The 14,083-nt window shown below is 38.7% G+C and overlaps 1 protein-coding gene across 1 annotated transcript in view; it reads right to left on the bottom strand.

The window, feature by feature from the left end:
• sdk1a (sidekick cell adhesion molecule 1a) overlaps positions 1–14,083 on the bottom strand; it is an 827,262-nt gene that overhangs the window by 37,983 nt on the left and 775,196 nt on the right. The window contains exon 38 of the mRNA XM_060840817.1: positions 578–715. Coding sequence (XP_060696800.1) covers positions 578–715 — 138 coding nt within the window. The remainder of the gene's footprint in view (positions 1–577; positions 716–14,083) is intronic.

Here is a 14,083-nt window from a genome sequence, read left to right as displayed (position 1 = left end):
TTCTGCTTTGGAACTCCACAGCCTTCTGTACTCAATATTGAGATCAATAATTTTAGAGCTCAAGCACTTTTCCCTGTCTTTCCCCCACGTCCACACACCAAGCCTTGTCATCACATGGGTGCTACCACACACAACTCATTGTCAGCTACTAATAGTCTCCCAATAGCAGCTATTCATTCCCTTAGGCTGACCTTTATCCACTCCTATGATTGTTCAAGTGTTTTTCTCTCTTTTTAGGCTCTATCTCCACCTATCATTTACTCCTCCCTGCCCTTATCTAAATAGCAACCTTTTCCTAGCTACTATCAGTTCTGAAAAAGGATCACTGGGCTCGAAACATTACCTCTGATTTCTCTCCATAGATGCCGCCAGTTCTGCTGAGTTTTTCCAACAATTTTTGTTTTTGTTGTCAATTAAAATAAAATTGGACAGACCCATAAAATGGGCTGCTCAATTGATATGATCCTTTTATAATCTCAGTTTATTTTGAAAAGAATTAGCATATAGATTTCTAAACAGCAGAGAAATAGGTTACTCTATTAAACACTGTGTCCAATAATCATAGCAAATTTTATACCTTGTACTGATTCCAATGGTTCGTAAACCAATCTGTATCCTTCAAGAACTCCATTGGGCATTGCTGGTTCTCCCCAAAACACTTTCAACGTAGTGGAGGTAACTTCTGTAAATGTAATATAACTGGGCGCACTTGGAGCTGGCGAATCAGCAAAATACAAAAAGTCACATATAAATATATTTTAAAGCAGTATTTTTAATTCTATAGTCACTGGTTAATTCAACATCTCCATATCACTAAAAATTTGAGCATTGCAGTTAAAGTACTCTTTAACAACAATTAAAAGGGGGTATATGTAGATGTGATTTGGATCTGTTTTCATAATGCTTGCACTATAGCTTGAGTGGAATTGGTCCTCTTATAGGAAGTGCACTTTGTTATATGATGAGGACTTTCCTTGGCCTGTGAATAAAAACAAACTGCAGACTCTACCACAGTCTGTATTAACACAGATATTTCATGCAATGTGTTACAAAAGAATTTGAGAGAAAAGTACATTGGTGAGAAGGTATATTTGCTGAAACTGGTTTCCACCATTAACATGGTTAGCCGATTGGCATTGGTCCAGAGGTTATTGTATTGAATAATCCTGATGACTGTGCCAATGCAGTTTTTAATCAGATGTTTCTTTAGTACTTCTTGAACAATGATGTCTCTGCCATAATCAGTCCTTCATAACGTACTGCATTTGGCATGTATTTATTCAGTCTTTAGCACAGTTGACAGCAGATTTTCATTCACAGGCCAAGGAAAATGGAGGAAAGTGCATATTCCAACAGGAAGAAGAAAAAATCTGTTTGGCTGATGTGCATATCACATGGGAAATGGATATAAAATGATGTTTGGATGACTGTGCCAAAGACAGAGTCCGTACCATCTGCTTAACAATTTTCTTTTAACTGCTCTGCTGGTTCTAATCTCAGGTGGCACTGGACCCATGACTCAAGAGGATACATGACTTATTGTGTTCACATGAATCCATTAGCTTTCTTCAAATTGTATCCATTTTTCACAATAATTTTACCAATAGTGATTGATGGTGCATGAGAACAGCACAAGTGGATATAGATTAGTTTACTTTGAATGATTCTTTTCACCCTATTGATAATAACAAATATGACAATCAAACAAATAAAAAGGAATGTAAATACCCTCAGACTGAGATGAAAGGCTTTTGTTTTTGCATAACACAAAGTAACTTGAAATACACATTAGAAAGGATTATGAATCAAGAGGAACCATATTCCTTGAAATAATTTTCTTTCTTCTTTCTATTTTCAGCCAAATAACTCCTTCCACCTGTCAAAGGAAATGCTACATGAATGAAATTACTGCCTGACTACATTCCTCTATCACCAAGTGACTGATTGAGAAATCCAATAGGATATATTCCAATGCAAAAATTATTTTTATTTTGCTAACCAATATTATGATATAAGGTGTGTGATTTATATATGTTTTAAAATCATTTATTTTGGAGTGTGAGACTTGAATGCGCCATGTGGGTTTTGGTTTGAGTGTATGAGGGGATTTAATGTTTAATTTGTCAGTATTTTTGGAGCAATAATTTTTTTTAAAAACCAGTAAGAGTGAGACTTCCTAGAATGATAATGGGAATTTGTTTGCATTGGAAGAGCTTTTCGTGAGGACAAAATAAACATTGAGGATCCATTAACTTGCTTTAAATTTAGAAGAATCAGGCATTTTCTTTTGCTTTTAGGGGACATTTCACAGCTTGGAAAACTTGGTTTCACTTTGCACAAAACTTGCTGAAGTTAGATGTATAAAATATTTCCCTTGAAGAAAGGAGGTAGTTTTGAAATAGATTACCTTAGTGCAATAGGTTTAATGTGACAATTCTAGACCATAAGTGTTTGTTTAGCATCCAAAAGATATTATTTAAAGCAGAGAAAGTCTATGTTGAATTGTATTAATGATCCAGAGGCTACCAAACTCTAAAAACTGGGAGTCAAAAGACACAATTATATTCAACCTATGGTTGTGATAGAGAGGTGAACACTCTCTCAAGTTTGAGTATTGTAAAGTGATGCTGTTGGGATAGATGGATTATGTTACTACTGCAAGTCTTGAAATCTTTCAGATCACATTGTGTGAAAATAGCTTGATTTATCTTACTTTATCTTTTCTTTTGCCTAATAAATTTGTTTTATTGTTAAAAGCAAATCTACAGCATTGCATGCTTGTGTTCAGTGAAAGACCAACTTTTTAAATAAAAAAGAACAAAAAATGATCGATCAAGCCATATTTCAACTGGGATTGGACTTTGAATAATAAAATCAGCTAGGTCATAACAATATCTAATACAATACAATCATGAACAGGTGGGCAGTTAAATGAACAATTGTGAATTTAAGATGAAACAACTATAAGATCAGTATTTTTTTTTACACTGATGGTTTTTTTTGTTTATATTTGTAAAAAGAGTGATGAACTATCCAGATCTAACATTTCCCTTGCATGTGGGTTATTAACTCTTGCCTGGGAATCTATTTTCTTTGTGAAAACAGAAAAAAAGAACACTGTTATCCTGTACTTTTTCATTGGAAAAAGTAAAGCAACAATAACCATCTCTGCACAATTGGTTCAGTTCTGCAGAGGCTGTGAATTAAATGATAATATTGCTAGATTAAGTCCTTGGAATTTTCATTCGCTTGCATTTGAGAGTTAGATAGAACCTTTTGCTGAATAGGTTAAATGGGGTCCTTCTCCTTCAAAAGTCAAATGAACAAGCATGGCATTCCGACCGGAACTCTATCAACAAACACATCAAGTTAGACCCCATCTACCATCCTCTGAGGAAAAAGAACAGGAAATGACATCATCAATCCAAAGAAACCCAAACAAATAAATAGAAAGCAGGAATTATCAGCAGTGCTTTGCCCACAGGCCCATTGAAGATGTTACCTAGCAGGGAGATGAAGTCTGGAAATGAACCTTCCAGCTCAGTGAGCAAAACTACATCCAGAACCTCAACCTGAGCTATAAACCTTCTCAAAACTCGCTAAAACAAGTAAGAGTTCCTATATCATGCGGCCAGGATATTCTGACAGTCGGGGAGTTGTTGCAGCAGCTTAGAATGGGGCTGTAAACACAGCTCGATGCAGATCCAGTCGCAGGGGACTCCATGGGAATTGCCCAGGAATTTGAAGATCCTGATAGGCAATTTTCTTGCATCTGGAACCTCTGAAAGAATATTAAAGTTAAGAGAAAATTTACATGCCATTGTAATTACGAAAGTGGCCCTAGCAATAGTGGATACATTGGTGGTCATCTTCCAAGATTCTCTAGATTCTGGAACAGATCTTATAGATTGGAAGGAAGCTAACTTCATTATTTAAAACAGGAGGTAGAGAGAAAGCAGAGAATTGCAGACCAGTGAGTCTGACATCACTAATGGACATGATGCTACAGACTGTAATCAAGATTTTTATAGCAAACCTTAGAAAACGGTGAGAGAATTAAACATGGTCAGCATGGATTTACAAAAGGGAAATCATGCTTGACAAATCTTCCGAAATTGATCAAGAATGTAACTACTGGAGGTGATCAGGCAGAGCCAGTGGTTGTGTTTTATTTGGACATTCAGAAGGCTTTCAATGAAGTCCCATGTAAAGACTGATGTGTAAAATTAAAGCGCATGGGATTGGGGTCATGTAATGAGATGAATAGAAAATTAGTTAGCAGACAGGAGACAAAGAGTAGGAATACATGGGTCTTCTCCCCAGTGGCAGGCAGTGACTACTGGGGTCCTGGAGGAATCGGTATACATTAGTGATTTAGATGAGGACACTGAATATTAAATCTCAAAATTTGCTGGTGACGCAAAGTTGTGTGGAATGGTGAGATGAGAGATGTTGCGATGTATGACTGGGCAAATGCATGGCAGATGCAGTACAATGTGGTTAACTGTGAGGTTATCCACTTTGGTCGCAAAAATAAGAGGACAGATTATTATTTGAATGGCTGTAATTTGTAAAAGGGGAATGTTCAACGAGACCTGGGTACCATTGTGCACCAGTTGCTGAAAGTAAATGTGCAGGTGCAGTGGGCAGTAAAGAAGACAAACTGTATGTTGACCTTCATAGCAAGAGGATTAGAGTACAGGAACAAGGATGTTTTGATGCATTATACAGAGCATGGACGAGGCCACACCTGGAACACTATGTGCAGTTTTGTTCTGCTTATTTGAGGAAGGATATTTTTACTATAGAGGGTATGCAGCAAAGATTTACCAAATTGATTTTGGGATGGTAGGCTTGATGTATGAGGAGAGATTGGGTTGATTAGAATTGTATTCACTGGATGTTAAAACAAAAGGGGGACCCTTAGAAACATTTAAAATTCTAACAGGACTAAAGAGTTTAGATGCAGGTAGGATATTCCCAATGTTGGGGGAGTCCAGAACTAGGGGTCATAGTTTAAGGATAAAGGGTAAACCTTTTCAGGACTGAGATTAAGAGAAATTTCTTTACCTAGAGTGGTGAGCCTGTGGAATTCACAACAACAGAAAGTTGTTGAGGTTAAAACAATGTGTTTTCAAAAAGGAGATAGAAATAGCACTTGTGGTTAAAGGAATCAATAGATAATGCTCCTGTCTTTATTTGGAGGGACACATTTCAGTTAAGCTAATAGTTACCAAGGAAAATTCAGAGGATTAAAAACCTAGTCTAACTGCGGGGTAATTATTAAGCTGACCCCCACGACTCACCACTGCCACAAACCCCTTTTCTGCCGTGGAGCCCCGACAATCAAGAACCCGCCTAAATCAACACAATTCTTTCTCCCATAGGATCCAACAATTCCCTTGCCAGCCCGGATCTCCCCCCCTCTCTGCTGGATAAAACACCCTCTCACCACACCGAATGCATCTCAATCATCTTCACCTAACCTTCTCTGGCACCAGACCAATACCAACAACCTCACTAGCAGACTTGAAATCCTCCTCTTCCTCCCTGCTAAACCTGATTCCCCCAGCTCTCTCTTTTGGACCCAGCACCGCCATTGCCATCGAACCAAAGGCACCCTACTCACTCGTCACTGGATCCTTCTCCTACCCTCACCAACCCCAACCTACCCTTAATACTTTATCATTTAACTGGCACTCTGCCCATCTGACATTCTTCTTACTTGGTGCCTAACCCTTAATCAACTGCCACCCTCACCTTACACTTTACATTCTTATCTTTTCACAGTAAAAGTGGCAAGCTCTGCTGTGAGACATTTAAAACACAGGACATGGAATCACAGAATCCATTGGCCCATTGAGTCTACATCGAACCTCCAACACCATCCTACTTCCTCATCCTGTCCCCATAACTCCACATTTATCATAGCTAACCCCATTTAACCTGCCCAAGCCCGGACATTATGGGACAATTTAGCATGGCCAATCAACCTAATCTGTACACATTGGAACTGTGGGAGGAAACAGAACACCTGGAGGAACTCTATGCAGACATGGGGAGAATATGTAAACTCCACACAGACAATCATCCAAGGCTGGAATCGAACCTGCTCCATAACTAACCATTGAGCCACATGGCACAATGACTGCTGTAACTGGGGTATGGTTTGACTTCGTCTGACCTGCTCTATAAGGGAACTGTTTGGTTTCAGGTATTTTCTAGATTGGATATGCTGGCTAGAAATGCAGGACTGACATCTCAAGGAAAAAGAGATGGAGCAGAGGGGCAATCTGACTGTGAATGCTACTCCTTGAAATCTCTGGGCCATTTGACTGTTAAAAAGAGAACACTTCACTGATTAAATGATGCTTATCTCAACAAATAGATTTGATTTTGTTGAATAATTTGCCACAATAAAATCTACAAAAAATAAGCAACACACATTAAAATTCTTGTAAACAGCATTTCAATTCTAAAGAGAATTTCATCTTCAATTCTCAATACTACATTAAAGTCTGTCAGAAAAAAAAGCTTTATTTCTTCCTAGCTTTCCTTATAATTTCATTTTGACTATTACATAAAAACATTTAGACTTCATTATAGTAATTCAGCTATTAATGTCTACTTTTGTATCACTAAATACATTGCTGTGCTAAACTTGATGGAACTGATTCAATATTGACAATTAACTGTCTGAAAAATAGGATAACGTAGTCTTGAAATCTGAATTCTCACAATATATAATGGCTCATATATTTTGATGACAGAAACTGAAAAGGGACACAACAATAAACAAAATATTTGTGAATATAAATAATATTTCCATTTACAATGAGAAAACTTTAACTGATCTGACTGCTCTATCTTAAATTTACAAGAAAACAAAAAATAATTAACTTCCATCCTCCTCTTTCCTAGACATTTACATTGAGAAAGTATTGATTTTTTTCAACACAGAAGGCCAGACGTGTAGCTATCATAATGGCAATGACTAATCAGCAACACCATTATTATTATATTTATGCAGCTTCCAGATAGAGTCATGCAGCATGGAAACAGACACTGAGGTCCAAGTAGTTCACGCAAACCATTTCAAACTCCCCCCACAATAGGGAGAAAACCTTATCTGATCACCTTATCTATATCCCTCGTGATTTTATAAACCTCTTTAAGGTTACCCCCTCAACCTTCTGAGCTCCAGTGAAAAATAGTGTCAGCCCATCCAGCCTCTCATAACTCAAATCTTCCAATCCTGGCAACATCCTGGCAAAACCTTTCTGGTAAATCTCTCCAGTTTAATAATATCCTTCCTATAACAAGGTGATCAGAACTGCACACAGCTATCCAGAAGTAGCCTCACCAACATTCTTTACAACCTCAGCATGGCATCCCAATTCCTATACTCCAAGATCTAAGCAATGAAGACAACTGTGCTAAAAGCTTTCTTAATCATCCTTTTTTCCTGTGGTGCAAGTTTTAGAGAAGTATGTACCTGAACCCCTAGATCTCTCTTTTCTACTATATCATCCGGGCCCTGACCATTAATTGTATAAGTCTTGCCCTTGTTTATTTTACCAAATGCAACACTTCACATTGGTTAAAATATGCTCCTCTTGCCACTTCTCAACCCATTTGATCAAGACCTCTTTGTAATCTTCACTGTCCACTAGACCATCAATTTTGTTGTCACCTGCAAACTTACTAACTATGCCATCTGCATTCTCATCCAAATATAAATATAAACTTACATAAACGATAAACAAAAGTGGGCCCAGTATTGATTTCTTTAGTCATCAAGCGGTTCATATAATATTTTTAATCAATATTTTCAGGGATGTTATGACCCACATTTGAAGCAGGTGGGACTTGAACCCAGGCTTCCTTAGCTCAGAGGTAAGGACACCAGCACCGCACCACACGAACAGTTCTTATATGCTTGCATGATTCTAATGGTGCAGGGAGGACACCGTTTTGTGTGTCTTATGAGCTATTGGATACAGTGTGTACTTGGCAAACACCTTATCCTTATCCACATGCCTTTTGATGTATTATAATATTGTTTGATTATTAAATCTCTACCTATGCAAAAGGTGCAGTAAATACCAATATCAAATTACAATCAGCCCGCAGTCTTGCAATCTATTTGCAGAGCCTGCTCAAGTTATACAGTCAGAGTCACACAGCATGGAAACAGACCCTGCGGTTCACCTTGGGCATGCCGGCCAAGATTGCCACTCAGCTCCCTTTTAAATCTTTCGCCTCTCTCCTTAAAAATATGCACCCTAGTTTGAACTCCTCTACCCAAGGTAAAAGACCTTTGCTACTCACCTTATCTATGCCCCTCGTAATTTTATAAACCTTTGAAAGGTCACCCCTTAATCTCCTACGCTCTTGTGAAAAAGGTCCCAGTCTATCCATCCTCTCCTTATAGTGCAAACCCTCCAATCCTGGCAACATGTTGGTAAATCTTTTCTGAATCCTCTCCAATTTAATAATATTCTTCCCATAGCAGGATGACCGAGGTCATCAGTACTCCAGAAAAAAACGTTACCCCAGTACTGTTATCAATAAAATAACAAACCAAAACTCTTGAACTTTGGTATTGCAAACTGATAGACAGTTATAAATTCACCTTTAGCTATTTTGTTGGAAAGAAAATAAGATGGCTTTTATGCTTATTATTACCATTGTTTCAAGGGCACAGTATAAATTAAGGTGAGTTCTGATGTTCCCAAATTTATCGACCTACTGTTAGAAATTAGTCTGCAACAAGGTAGCAGCAGCTCAGAAAATGAAATGAGTAATAAGAATGGAGGTTTCTGGACTCTGCTTCAATGCTGCTATCTTATGAATGTGGGTCACATTTGCAATATACCCATATGTTGGCAGCCCTCCTCTCTCTTACTTAAATGGTCACACCTCAAATGAGTGCTACCACATGCAGAGCGGACAGAGTGAGAAACTGTCTTTCCCATTGTTGTTAGAGTATAATTGATTGAATGTGAGGTCTGGCCTAAGGCCAATTATATTAATCAAGCATCCACTGATTCACAAATGCCATGCCACCCAACTAGCTTCAAACTGATTTTCATCGGCAGGTCGATCGTTTTCCAAGAATAGACATTACCAATTTAACCTCAACAATCATGACCATTACATTATTTGTACTAATTGCCTCTGACATATCAGCCAAGTGTTATTAGACAGTAACTTAAAAGTGCCACTTAGGCTTTTCTGCGAAACACATTTTATAGCTAACATTGGAAGACTTCTGCTGGAACCAGGCTAATTATTAACTATTGTGGAAAATAAAAAAATTCATGCTATAGGGGGCAACATATTGGCATGGATAGAAGATTGTTTGCTAACAGGAAGCAAAGACTAGGAATAAATCTATCTTTTTCAGGCTGGCAAGATGCCATTTGCACTGTGCACAGGGGCCGATGCTCAGACCTGAACTCAATTTATATAAATGATTTGGATGAAGAGACTGAAGGTATTGTAGTTAAATTGGCAATTGACAGAAGATAGGTAGGAAAGTGAGTCATGAAGAAGGCGTAAATAACCTACAAAGGGATATAGATAGCTTAAATGAGTGGGCAAAGATCTGACCAATGGAATACAATTGGGAAAGTGTAAAACTGTCCATTTTAGCAGTATGAATAAAAATAGAAACATGTTATCTAAATGGTGAGAAGTTGCAGAGCTCTGAGACGCAGAGAGATGAGAGTGTTCAAGTGCATGAATCACATAAGGTTAACATTCAGGTACAGCAAATAATCAGGAAAGCTAACAGAACGTTTTGTTTTGCTGCAAGAGGAATTCAACGCTCAAGTTGAGCTTACATTTCAGTTATACAAGGAATTGGCAAGACAGCATTTGGAATACTGTGTACATTACTGGTCATTGTACTTACAGAAGGATGCTAATGTTTTGGAAGCAATTCAGAGAAGATTTACTCAATCAATACCCGGAATTAGTGTGCTGTGATATGAAGAAAGATTAGGCCTGTATTTAGGAAAGTCTGAGGTGATTAAATTCAAATATACATAATCCTGAATGGACTTGACCATTTGACTGTAGAAAGGATGTTTCCTCTTATGAGGGAATCCAGAACCAGGAGTCTTTATTTAAATTAGAAGGTCACCCATTTAAACAGGGATGAAGAAACATTTTTATCTCTCAGAGGGTGGAATGTCTTTTGGAAAACCAGTGAATACAGAAACTTTAAATTTTTTTTAAGGCAGAGGGAGATAGATTCTTGTAGTAAAAAATGAGGTCTGCAGATGCTGGAGATCACAGCTGCAAATGTGTTGCTGGTCAAAGCACAGCAGGCCAGGCAGCATCTCAGGAATAGAGAATTCGACGTTTCGAGCATAAGCCCTTCATCAGGAGATAGATTCTTGATTATCAAGGGGATTTAAGTTAATCAGAGATATGCAGGAACGTAGACTTTAAGTTAGAATCGGATCAGCCCTAGTCAGATTAAATAGTGGAGCAGGCTCAAAGGGATGAGTGGCCTACACTTGCTCTTTGTTCATATATTCATAAGACAAAACTTCGGAGCTGCCACATTTGCACACTAAACCGCAAGCATGCAAGGTCAGTTTGTAGTGTTCAAAAGTACCTATTTTTGGGAGGAGGGCACCATCATGGTGGCTTACAGCCAGAATTTCACTCCTGCATTATAGCATGAACATTTTGGCTACACAACATACATTTGGATAAGGTTACATCCCTCAGAGCTCCTTATTCAGGCCTGACATTTATCTCTCTATGAAGCCTCCATGGAATACATATCAGGGTATAACATGGCACTTCACGGTGAATGATGACAGTGTTCAGGAATACAACCCATGAAATGATGTTTTCTTTCTAACATGTCCCACAGATTATCTGCTCACGTGCCTGACATGGGCATTGCCATGGCTGCAATCCCCATGGCATTACTTCAGATGGAAGACAATGTCAAACGAGAGAATAATTTAATATTGTTAGCTGAAACAGCAAACTCCTGTAGCTGCTGCAAAGCCCCCAGAAAGAAAAGCAGCAGGGCAGATCCAAAAAGAAAGCAGAGGAGAATGTACAATCTCTTCATTTCCTGGCTTTGCTGTCAGTTTCTTGGAAAGACAGCGCACGATCAGATTAAAGATGTCCTGGACACCATCAGTGAATTATGTCATCAGCTGGAGCAGAAACGGTGCTCAGAAGGATTGGGTAGCCCTCAAAGTTCTAACTGCTCTGAATTTTATGCCAATGGCACATTTCAAGGATCAACTCAGGATCTGTGTGGGATCTCCCGAATCTTGACCCACAACATTACTGATGCCATTTTCATAACCTTTTCGTGTGACAAGAAGCATTAAGTAGCCAGTAAGTTTTTTTTCCATAGATGCAGGGTGTTTTGGAATGCACCATGTTGATTTGAGAGCATCCTATCATTAACTCACAAAGTTCATCAATGGAAATGGCTTCCACTCCATCAATGTTTCAATTATATCTGACTAGGTTTTGAGGTGTGCACTAGGCATTCTGGGACTGCCATAATGTATACATATGAAGAATTCAATTTCTTATGTCCTTCCATGATCCTCAGGCATTAGAAGGATGACTATTGGGAAACATGGGCTCTGCTCCAGACATGGCTCATGACTAATTTATGAAGCCCTCAGGGTAATGCAGAGAATCAGCAGGACCAGCCTGTTTAAGATGACATGTCAATGCCTACAATAGGGCCCTGCAAGATAAAGCTTGAAAAGGACACTGCATCATTGTAGCATGTGCTCTTAATATCTAGAGTCAACAGAGAGGAGATATGTCCTGAATGCAAAGGAATTGGGGCACTGAGAGGAATCTTGTGAGAATGATGATAAGGATGAAGATCAGGATATTGACTGGGAGGGATATTAAAGAGACCATGATAGAGTGTGCATCAAGTGTGAGAATCCAGAGAGAACCTAACTGAAACTCGCTTCCAGCATAAATAAACTTGGTTTGGAATTCCTTTAATTGTGTAACTTTCTACTGGTTATTTGGAAAGCAGCCACTGTTTAATGCAAAGTATGCATAGACTTGGTTACTTTTTCAGTCCTCGATCTTGTTTATTGCTGAATAAGTGCTTCATTATCCAGCTGATATTACATTTGCTATCTTTGCCTGATCCCACTTTTACGTATCTATACATCACGGGTTGTATTGACGGGGAAAAAGCAGCAGAGAGGCGGTTCACTAGTGTTAAACGCTGCTGAGGATATCCATCTCAAGGCTTCAGTCAGCATATGATAACTGAGTGTTGTGTAGTGAGGTCTCTCATGATAGGCAGCAGATTGAGAAGAAAACTAAGGAACTTCCTTTTGACCTTTTCATCATTGAAAGACAACCAATGTTTCAGAGTTCATGTGGAATGCTAAATTACTTTGTATTGTGTGAGCATCCTGGAAAATAGCATTCAACCTGAGACACACAGCACTTTGTGCAGTTTCTCTAAGCAAGCTAATGCACTGAGGGAGAATGGACTCATGAACATCTCCCTTCCTTGAATGACAGTGTGATACCTTGGAAAGCTGATAGATAGAATGAATCTTTGAATCCAACAACGAGTGGAATATCTACGCAGGCCATCCCCTAACACAATTAATGTTGTCCACATTAAAGTAAAATGCCTTGGTTGCAGTCATAAATGTCATGGTTTAAGGAATGAGAGATAGAAGAAGATCATGAACTTTCTTCCTGTGCCTCTGTGCATTGCATTTCATCTACTTCAATCCATTGACTCAGGTTGCTACCTTGGTCCGGTCTGTCTTGGACAGGGGGCATGGCCTTCTTTGCCAGTTAGCAGGATGTATGCTGCCTTTGTTTCTACCATGCCATCCACCAGCTCCTTGTCAGCAAACTCAGGTGCTAACTCAATAAAAATCTAAAGAATTGTGGATGCTGTAAATCAGAGACAAAAATTGAAATTGCTGGAAATGCTCAGCAGATCTGGCAGCATCTGTGGAGGGATATCAGAGTCAACATTTCGCATTGCCTGAGTTCTGAGGAAGGGCCATGTGACCTGAAATGTTAACTCTGACTTCTCTCCACAGATGCTGCCAGACCTGCTGAGCTTTCCAGCAATTTCTGTTCATCTCCCAGGAGCTAACTCTTTGTCGGCAATTTCCTTGGGAATTACAGTGCAGTGAAAGCTTGTTCCTACTTGTATCAGCTGAAATGCTGTAAAGCTCATGTTTAAAAATGGCACCAGCAGCATGAACATTGCAAATCCTTCCTACTATGAGCATGTCCACCTCTCCAGTTGTGCGCTTCCACAAGATGGGGGGCTACACAGGCCAGTTGCTTAACTAATGAGATGAAGAACAAAAGATTTGGTGAAAAATGTTATCATGGCCAATGGAGGACTGGGCACCATGAATCTCTTTAAAAAACTCTACCCAAAATGGAAAAAAAAAATCAGTTCTACAAATGACTAACTTGCACTTTTGGCAGTTAGACAGTTAAATGTCAGGTAACATAGATGGAACTGGTGAATGAATCTGTAGTCTTCCTGGTTTGTGAGACTCAGTGAAGAAGTCACCAGAGAAGCTGAACAAATAATTCTACAATGTAACAAGCTGGGTACACTCACTGAGATTTCAGAAAGTTATGTTACAGAACTGTAGGGTAGGGGTATAAATTTATATCTGTAATTTTCCATATATGTATTTGCTGATCTTAATTATCTTTCAAAGGGAGGTGCTAAGCTGAAGCAAAGTTAAGCATATCCTTGGACTAAGGAAAGTTTGGAAGAAGAAAATCCTTCCTGGAAGATATATGATAGAAAAACACTCTGAGTAAAAATATGAAATTGGTCTTTTCACAAACTGAATTACTATAGGCCAAAACATGCCAGTGCTCAGGACAGTTAAGAAAAGAAGGACAATGCTTAGCTCCAGTAAACTGTAAAATGATGCATGGCATGAGCGAGGCTTAGGAGAGTGGGAAGCAAATGGAACAATAAATATATTGGTTTGTTTTTAAGTATTGGAAAGTCAAAGGCTTTGAATGCAACCTTTATGTGAAAAAAGCTGCAAATGTTGCAAAA

Source organism: Hemiscyllium ocellatum, chromosome 20 (assembly GCF_020745735.1).
Source record: "Hemiscyllium ocellatum isolate sHemOce1 chromosome 20, sHemOce1.pat.X.cur, whole genome shotgun sequence".
Classification (NCBI taxonomy): Eukaryota; Metazoa; Chordata; class Chondrichthyes; order Orectolobiformes; family Hemiscylliidae; genus Hemiscyllium; species Hemiscyllium ocellatum.
This window is presented reverse-complemented; position numbering and strand designations above follow the sequence as displayed.